The sequence below is a fragment of the Montipora capricornis genome, chromosome 4 (assembly GCF_036669925.1).
Source record: "Montipora capricornis isolate CH-2021 chromosome 4, ASM3666992v2, whole genome shotgun sequence".
Lineage (NCBI taxonomy): Eukaryota > Metazoa > Cnidaria > Anthozoa > Scleractinia > Acroporidae > Montipora > Montipora capricornis.
The window spans coordinates 44,318,850-44,328,849 of NC_090886.1; the positions used below are offsets into that span (position 1 = coordinate 44,318,850).

The window sequence follows — 10,000 nt, forward strand, 5'->3', positions numbered from 1 at the left end:
CTTTCTGTCTTCTGCAAAAGCGCAGAACTCGAGGCGGCCCAGATGTTTGCCTGGTTTAGAGATTTTTAGCAGTTTATATATGTAAAATACACAATTTGTATAAGTAGGTGTCATACGGGAAACATCTAGCGCATGTATGGTTTGGCATCTTTCGCCAGACAGAAGTGCAAGCAGCATGGTGGTCTTAAGTGTCAGGAGTTGCAAGCTTAGGCTCACCAGAGGGTGGAGAGTTTTCAGATACGTTAATGCTGTAGAAACATCCCAAATCTCCTGGTAGCGAGGAAATGATGGTCTGGTGGTGAAGACACCTCGAAGAAACCTTGTCACCAGTGGGTGGTTTCCAACTGCGCCAGAGTCAGCAGGGAAAATTACAGTGGACAATGCAGATCGGGCCGTATTGATGGCACTGTAAGAGAGTTGCTTCTTGTACAGATCACCCAGGTAGTTTATGCCATCAATTACAGATGCTGAAACAGGATTAATTTTTTGCTCACAACAGCAGAGCTGCCATCGTTGTAGGTACGATTTGTATTGCTTTTGGGTTCCTGGCTTCCATGCTTGAAGGATAAGCTGTCGCTGAAAGGTCTTGACTTGTGAGGTGGTCCCTGACAAATGGCCGAGTATGAGCATCATCATTTTGTACAGTCGGTGGAGGAGGTCGGTACTGGACGGCAGGTATAAAGTGCCTTTCTCCCTAGGAAGAATAAGAGGGGGTGCAATGAGCATGTTAGCAAGATATGGCCACCACGGTTGAGTTGGCCAGTGAGGAACAATAAGAAGGCCCGTCGCTTCGTCTTTTTGCACTTTTTGCAGGACCTTCTGAATTAGGCAGAAGAGGTGTACGACAAGCCCTAGATGGTTAAACAATGTGACTCTATCAATAACATTTTGAACACAGTGGTCATAACGGTGAGCTTGCAAATATGAATCATCAATATAGGCAACACATAAATGCCCCATTTGTCTGAGGGTAGAGTAGGCTGGCTTAAGAAGCTTAGTAGATTTCCTGGGACAAAGGGCTAATTAAGCCGTTAGGAAAACAAATAAACTCGTATAAAATGTCACTCCATGAGAATTTAAGGTATTTCCGGTCCTGCTTTCAACAGAAACAGAGTAATATGCATCCTTTAGATCAATGGATGCCATATAACATCTAGGTTTCATCATTGCAACAGCAGTCCATATCGTGTCCATTTTAAAATGGTAGTAAACGACGTACTGATTCAGTGATAAATTCAAAATCATTTGATAAGAGCCGTCTTTCTTCGGACGTAAGAATACCGACGAGATAAATTCACCCTTCTCGTATTTCGATTTTTGAATAATGCCTTTCCCAAGCAGTGAAAGGATCTCAGAATCAATAAATTCTGCTTCTTCCTTAGCCCATTTGGGCTGAAATGGGGGCATAAGTTGTTTGGGGGTTTGGGTAAATTCAATGCGTTGTCCAGTCACGGTTTCCAGAATTTCTGGATCTGAGGTCAGTTTTCGCCATTCATCGATACATGTATCGATATGGCTTGCAATCTCACCAGCCTGAAAGTATTTGGCTTTACGTCTGTAGTACTCAATAAGACATGGAAGCGCTGAACGGTATTCACTTACCATAAGCTGGGGCAAAGCGTTAACAAAGGGCTCTATTCCCTCTGTTGTTGGTCCACATGTTTCGTGCGGAGGTAAAATTGCTTGGACTTGTGCTGCCGACCCTGTGTGCTTGCCTGTGGAGTTGCTCCAAATGTCTTCGTTAACTTTCGGGACAACAACCTTGCCACAGTTAACTGGGCGGTGGTATTTCTCTATCTTCGTTTTAAGCTGGTCGTTGCTAAGTTTGTGTTGCCAGCTTTTATTAGCGACGTTTGCTAACTTGTCTGAGACCGGTTCGGCGGTTCGCTTGGTCTCGTCCAGTGCCTGAGCAATATCGTCAAGCACATCATCTTGACTTTCGCTCGAGTTCATAATGTATTTTGACCCGTTGCTTCCTCTGTTAGAAGGTCATTTACATCACTGGAAACGCCTGATGCAGGCGAAGGGCGTGCTCTTTTCGAAGCAGTTCTGCGTCATTGTTGCCCTGTTTGTCCGCCACATTATGGAGAGGTTTGAGTGATGCCCTCATTGCGGACATATTGGAGTTTAAATTCGTCAGGAGTCGGACAAGGTTTCCCAGTGGAACACCTGTACAGTCCCCAAGAGGTCCATCGGCAAGGTGTGCAGTTTCGTCTTCTTGGGACAGTGTCTCGTTCATTTTTTTCACAGGAGGCCAACTTTCGTCGGCGTGACTGCTCAATAACTGAACGCAACTGACTGCTTGCTTACTGCACGCTCTCATGTGACTTCGTAGCCACTTTGACCAATCACGAAGTAGAATAATAAATAAAGAAAGAAAGAAATGAATAAATACATACATAAAAATCTGTGAAGCCAACTTCGAGGAGCGAGAAAACAGTGTTCAAGAAGCCATGGACAAACTGTTGGTGTACACCCATGTACGTTGGATCAGATACGCAATTAATTTAATTTCTATCAAAAAAGTATTTTCCAACTCAATCTGTAAGGCTAAGGAAGCTTGTTTCATTTCAAAAGGCAGGACAATAGGCCATTTCCGAGTTCATGTCTGCCTCCTCTTCAAAGCGAGTCTAAGTGCGAAGTTTTTGTTATGAAAATTAGTTTTCATTCATATGTAAAGTAGAACTAATTACCATCACAAAAACTTCGCACTTAGACTCGCTTTGAAGAAGAGACAGACATGAACTCGAAAATGGCCTATTTATCCCAATGGTGTTAATATCTGCAAAGAAACGTAATATTATCAACTTTTAGTTTCTTCTGTTATTATTCCATTACTCTTTTAGTATTTGCATTTTGAAACATTAGTTGTAACTACTTTATTTTATTAAATTTTTTTCCGCTATTACATCTTCATCCATTTACTACATGTATAAATTATAGATATGTATATATTAACATGAAAGCAATCCAATGTAAACTCTCCTTGTACCTGAAGAAGGCTGGTTTGGCTAGTCAAAATATTTGGCGAGAAAATGTTCCTCCAACTCTCAACGTTCTGCCGAAGAAAAAGGAAAAAAAGGAGTGTCCTTAATAATCTTTGGTAAACTATCAGGAGTAAGTTCGGCTGCCGACAATAAACCTTTGAGCAGTGTTCTCGAGAGATGTAAGCAGGCTTGTGCTACCTTAACATTATTACCTTTTACTGTGATGAGTTTGGGACTTAAAAATGAATAAATCAAAGTAACAAAAATGGTATATGAAAGGCACGTTGACAACGCGTTAAGGGCGTATATTTTATTACTGGTGCAAGATGATAACCACAAAGCTACACTGTAAAGATGTTGCTGAGGAAGTAGGAATTTCATTAGCAACAATCTGTAGGATAATTAGAAACAAGCTGTCCAAGGCCTTAAAAGGGAAGTTGTCAAGCTGTTTGTTAGTATAAACCTCAACAAAGGTGTGATTGGATGTGACTCGTACAATAAACTAGAGAGACCATTCTTTGAAAAATATGTAAGAGAACAGTACCCTAAATGTTTTGGGAAAGCAAACAAGACTGTGTTATAACAGGAGCAAAATAGTAATAGAGCAAAATACTTGCAGTTGCTAGATGTGTAAATTCCAGTGTAGAAAAACGTTTTATTGAATTCATGAATTCACAAGTTGGGCTATACACGCGTAATTTACAAGAGTAAAACTACACAGCTTTTTTATTGAATTGAACCCAGGTTAAAAAAAAGAATACCTTGTTAAAGCAAAAAAACCTGACAAGATTTTTAACCTCAACGTACATGTTTTTACTTATGAAAAAACAAAAGGAAAATTTTGCTCTTTTGGCGATCAGTGTTCATAATTTTATAAAAATGCTAAAAAAGGGGGGCTTAAAACTGATCTAAACTTAAAAAGGTTTCCCAAATTTTCGAACCGTATCTCTGGTTCTTCTTCGGGGGACAATGAATCTAAAATTCAAAAATCACTGCTGCTTATTTTGGCAGCACATCGCCACGCCCGTGGACGGTAAACCCACCATCGCGTTCCTGGATACTAATGTATCCACCCTCCCCAATGGTGAGGTTGAGGTGCAAGTATACCGAAAAGCCACCCATACCAACAAGTGCTTGGCATTTGATTCACACCACCCTGTACAACATAAGAGATCCGTTGTCAGCACGTTGATGCGCCGCGCGAACACCATCCCATCTAGCGAGGCCCTGAGAACAGAGGAAACATCCCACGTCCAGGACAGCCGACAGGTCAATGGATATCCCACCAAATTCATTTAAAATGCTGCCCAACCAAGGTCTGGTCCACAAAGCCACCATCCTGACCCGGCTGGCCTTGCCGTGGTACCCTATGTTCAAGGGGTATCGGACAGGGTAAAACGCACACAGCAACATTTCAACATAAGGACTGCTTTTAAGCCCATACGCACACTTGCTTCTGTCTTCAAAAAAACCGAAGGACCGTCCATCGGAAGAAAAAATAGCAGGCATCGTTTACAGGGTTGAATGCAAAGACTGCGATTTCTCCTACATTGGTGAGAACAAACGGTGTTGGGCTTCGAGGAGAGTGGAACATGATCCCGCGCGTGCCGCGAGTAAAGAGTCGGCAATCCGACAACATGCCGAAAGAACCACACACGACATCCATCCACTCTACGGCCAAATTCTTGAAAGGAATGAACTAATTACAAGCGCACAATTTTTCTGGAGTCTTTACACTCAAACATCGATAAGAACTCTGTGAATGAAAGAATGGAGTTCCCAAGGGCATATGTGCCGCTGTTAAGATCTCTTGGGAGCCAAAATAAGAAGCAGTGATTTTTGAATTTTAGATTCATTGTCCCCCGAAGAAGAACCAGAGATACGGTTCGAAAATTTGGGAAACCTTTTTAAGTTTAGATCAGTTTTAAGCCCCCCCTTTTTAGCATTTTTATAAAAAGGAAAATTTCCTTGAGAACATCATGTGGTCTGGAATGGGAAAGCAAAACGTACCAGCCAAAAAGGTCCATTTGTAGGTCGGTGTGGTCATCACTAAAATAATGTGTTAAGGACTTGCACATTAATGAAATGCAGACACTACGACTTTGTCAGTTGCTAACCATTCTCCGAGTTATTGTCATGTTTGTTCGGAGAAGCTGGGAAGAAACATCACAGATTGTCCCTTCCAAACCTGTAAATTATTGTGTAGACAAAATTAATGGTATTACGCGCAACACTCCAACTCTAAACCCTAAGTTGTACATGTACATGAAAATTATACATGATTGTTGGACCTAGCTGACATTCCAACTTCCATAAAGTGCTTCCACATAAACGTGCTGCAGTAAACATTGCTTCCAGTAACAGTCTTTAGCAGGAGTTTTTGTTATGCAGGGGTTAACATGGCTCATAAAGCCACATTAAGAATTACTTTTATAAATTAAGTGCAAAAATCATGGTGATTACGTATACACCTTTACTAATTCACCTGTTCGTCTGAAAAATTGACTTTTGATTTTTTATGAAAGATATGGTTAAGAAATGGAAGTCTGACGAAGGCAGCACCAATAGAAGATGTGTCTGTACTGAAACAAGTGCTTTTACAGAATTATAATCAGCTAATGCCTAGTTAACACGAATTTAAAAAGTGTACACTATTTATGGTAAAAGTAGAAGAAAAAGAGAGATTTGTGTGGAAAAACAGTATTAGAATCAAATTATAAATGCTGGTTTTTCTTCTCACATGGACAATAGTAATAATGAGAACAATAATAAATGAATGAATAAATAAATAACTAAATGAATGAATAAAATACATACATAAAGAAATGGTAACCCCAGACACCCAAATTCTTAAGCCTGAACGTATGATTGTAAATACATGTTGGTATATACATAGCTCCAGTGATTATGTCAACAACGTCCACAAGCTGATGTTAAAGTTTATTAACACCGTGAGAACTGAAAAAAGGTTCGCACAAAATTACAAAGTCGTATCATAACGAGGTAAGAACTTACAAGTGAAATTATACTACGGACAAATTAATGTTTGGTTACATAGAAAAGTTAAAACTACGTCTTCTGAACAAATACAAAAACGGAGAAGAACTTAAAGTAGAAACGTTACACACGATTACAGCAAAGTCAATGACAAAGCGGCACGGCTAAAGAATCGTGTAAGCTAAAACTAGTTATGCAAAGGCAAAGTAGTTACCTTGGTGCTGCCCTTGCAATTACTGAAACAATGTTAACACTTGAAAAAACTTGTTGAAAACTTGAAGCTGGAAACGTGAAGAAACTTGAGAAAACTTGAAGCTGAAAAACTTAAAGTTCGGCGTTGACTTGCTTCGCTTATGTCAACAAAAAACGACGTAAGTTACTTGCTTGCGAAGAAATGTCGTGATTACTGTCGCGTGAAAAAGCTGCATCATATCTACAAATATGGCATAATTCTAGCTCGCGCATCCTGCTAAAGGCTCTTTATGCTCCTTTGGGGGACTTTGGGGGAAAATAATGGAAAGACTCGAAAGGTAACTTAAATACTGGCTTAATATTCTAAAACGCAAAACCGTAAGCAAAAAAGGCTTCTTATGATAAATTACTTAACGGTACCGGTCGTTACAATATACATGTATTGTAGTAGACATTTTATAGAAACTTTGTATTCTATTCCATAAACAGTGGGACTACCTCGTCATGCTGTGATCCAGGAAATAAATGTGCTGCAGTAAACAATGCTCCCACTTGCAGTTGCCTCATAAGTTTATGTTATGCGGGTTAACGTGGCTCACATAAAGTCAGATTTAGAATTTTAAAATTATTAATTGCATAAGAACACGAACATACAGACAGTCAGTAATTTTGTCTATTTGTCTGAAAAAGTAATGAGTTTTCATTTTTTGCAAAGATATGTTAAAGAAATGGAAGTCTGATGAAGGAAGCACCAAAGAGAAGCTTGAAAATATGGAAGGTGTGTGGCACTGAAACAAATGACTGTATACAGGACAGAAAAAAAAACTGTCCAGAAGGGAAGCGAAAAGCTGGCACTAATCATTATTCAATACCTACTTTAAACCCTCTAACCCTTGAATGGCCTCCGTTTAATTGACCCCAGGTTAAAAAAAGAATAACCTAGTTAAAGAAAAAAAAACCCGACAAGATTTTTAACTACAACATACATGTATGCATAACTTATGACTGTGAAAAACTGCTGAAAAGGGCCTTATTGTCTGTCCACTGTAATGTTGTGTTAGAGAGACACTTTTAGGCGAAACAAACCAATAAAACACAATGCGGTAATTATTATCTTGTTTCTTATTTTAATACAGAAATGGTGAAGTCAGAAGTCAGAGAAGTGAAAGGTGTGTTAATTAATTTTAATGAAACAACCATCATACACCTTATTCCAAAATGGCGGCCATTTTAGTATTCCTTTGTTTCCTTGAAACTTGGCCCTTTTGGCCTCGCTTTCAATCGTAAATTTCAAAAGAATAACTTTATTTAACCTTGAATGAGGCCAAAAGGGCCAATTTGCAATCAAACCAAAAATACTAAAATGGTGGCCATTTTGGAATAAAGTGTATAATACATTGTGATTCATACATGTATTAACAGCTGAAGAACGAGAAGTCTCACTTGTGTATCCTCTTGGCTACATGCTACACTGTACTTGGCTGCAGATATGTGATCACTTAAATAATAGGGTGGATTGAGTAGTAGCATTCAGAATTCAAAAACCAAAATTAAGATGAATAATTGAATAAGATGGAAAGAACATTGACTGATATGTTTGGCTTCATGAAAATGATTTCTGGTTTTCTTCAGAAAATCATAATAGGATCATTGAGATTAGAGGATGGAGATTTTATGCATAGTTTATGCAGGTGAAATTTTTAAAGGAAAAACAAACCAGATGATGCCCATTTTGTATTGCTGGGAAGTGATCAACTGGCTAGGATAAAATTCTCTGGGTTAAAAAAATTATTGGCGGCGGATTTAGAGCCACCTTAAATTTTCCAATCATAAAGGTAGCTCTAAATACACTCCTGAGAAATTTTTAACTTTGCAAAGTGTTACTTTACGGCAATAGTAATCGGGGCTAGAAGCGGAATCTTGAATCATGAATCACAGTGGTTATGAGTGGTTAAGTTAGAAGGAATTATGAACGTTTGTGTTCAAGGCTTGGGAATCATGAATTACGAGATGGTTAAAAGAATCACAAATAACAAATTGTTAATGAAGCATGAATCCATTGGGCTCAAAAATGACAGGAATCACCACTATTGAAGGTCAAATGATTCTGCTTCCACCCCCCATAATAAAATTAATAAGGGTCACCACGAATTAGTTTTCAGGCACATGTACATGACATTGTATAAGGATGTCAAGACAAAAGATTGGGTAGATTTCTTGTTGCTATAATTGTGGTAAACAATTACATCACAATATCTATCACATTTTGTTAAATGACAAGTGTTTTTTTTACATAGTACCATAACATAGGTGCATGGTGATACAGGGTCGTAGAGTCTGCCCTAATAATGGTTTTGTTTTGAGCCTTTTTAATCTTTTTCCTCGCCACATGGACGAGGGGAGAGGGAGATACAAAAGACAAATTCAAACTCAAATGGAAATGCTGCCTGATAATGGCAAATAATTTTTTCAAAGTATGCCAGTGATGTCTTTTTTTCCTGTTGTTGTTGTTGTTGGTTTGTTTTTGGATTTTGCGATAAGTAAATTAATTTTCATAAAGTGCCCTTTCTTGTGATTTGTCTCACCAACTAGCAAACTGAATTGTACTTATGATTAGTTAATTTTAACACATTACTGACAGGGGGTGCTCGTCGGAAATTTTGAAAAGAACCCCTAAGAGGTATCAAGATCCTGTCTTGTGGGCGTGGCATGAAAATTTTTCACCCCTAAGAGGTAGCAAATTATAGGTTTTAACTAGACAAAATTAAAATTAGTTTATTGTCAAATGTCTGCTGTGATAATTTTCGGCTCAACACCCTAAAAGGTGCCACTAAAGCTCCCGCTGTGGACCTTTTGAGGCTAAACACCCTAAGAGGTACGAAAACCCCTAAAAGGTACAACAAGCACCCCCATCCTTTCCCCCCTCCCTCCCCCGGGGAAAATGTCTTGTCGGGCCTTGTCAGCTAGTGTACGGTGGACCAATTAGGAAGTGTCATCAGAGTCACGTGAGCAAGTGTATTTTCCAACATGGCGGAGATCGAAGAGACTTTTCGAGCAGTGGACATCTGAAAAAAGAGGATAAGCTTGTTGCAAGCTTTTGGATAGTCGGCCCCAAGCCTCAGTGCAGTTAGTCGTGAAAAAAAGTCGGCTATTGCACGGCAAGCTGGTGGCCTTTCAGCCGATTTTTCCCGGATAAAAAATCTTTGGTGGCCCAGGATTTCCTGACCCTTCCAGTGCACCACCGGCGCACAGGATTAGGTGACACATTGTCATTGTCAATCCTATTCTTGACCTGGTTTGTTTGTTGTGCCAGATCTTGACATGTCCTTTAGTTTCTCTCTTTCTTTAATTTCTTCTTCCTCATTCTTTTCTTTCTGGAAGGTAGAGTACCTCTTCTTATCCAATGGAGTTTTATTGGTAGTATGAGTGCGATAAAGATAATTACAGACCCATCTCTGTCCTCTCTAATTTCAGTAAAATTTTGAAAAAGCTATGTATCATCATCTCTATAAATACTTGGAAAATTTTAAGATTCTCTATCCACTTCAGTTTGGTTTTAGGGAAATTGTTCTACTATACATGCACTTATTTCGATCACTGAATCTAGCCGCCACTCCATTGATAATAACGAATTTGGTTGTGGTAGATTCATTGATTTGAAAAAAGCCTTTAATACGGTTAATCTCAGAATCCTATTAACTAAGCTCAACCATTATAGAATAATAGGTAATGCACTTGAATGGTTTGAATCTTATCTATCCCACAGACTGCAATATGTATTTGTTAATGGTCATAACTCAATTTCTGAGCCAGTTACTTGTCGT

General features: G+C 39.0%; 1 protein-coding gene across 10 annotated transcripts in view; it reads left to right on the forward strand.

The window, feature by feature from the left end:
• LOC138047027 (NLR family CARD domain-containing protein 3-like) overlaps positions 1-10,000 on the forward strand; it is a 230,841-nt gene that overhangs the window by 182,319 nt on the left and 38,522 nt on the right. For all 10 annotated transcript variants that reach the window (XM_068893702.1, XM_068893708.1, XM_068893703.1 and 7 more), the window contains 2 exons: positions 6,892-6,954; positions 7,313-7,345. In XM_068893702.1, the coding sequence (XP_068749803.1) occupies positions 6,892-6,954; positions 7,313-7,345 (96 nt within the window). The remainder of the gene's footprint in view (positions 1-6,891; positions 6,955-7,312; positions 7,346-10,000) is intronic.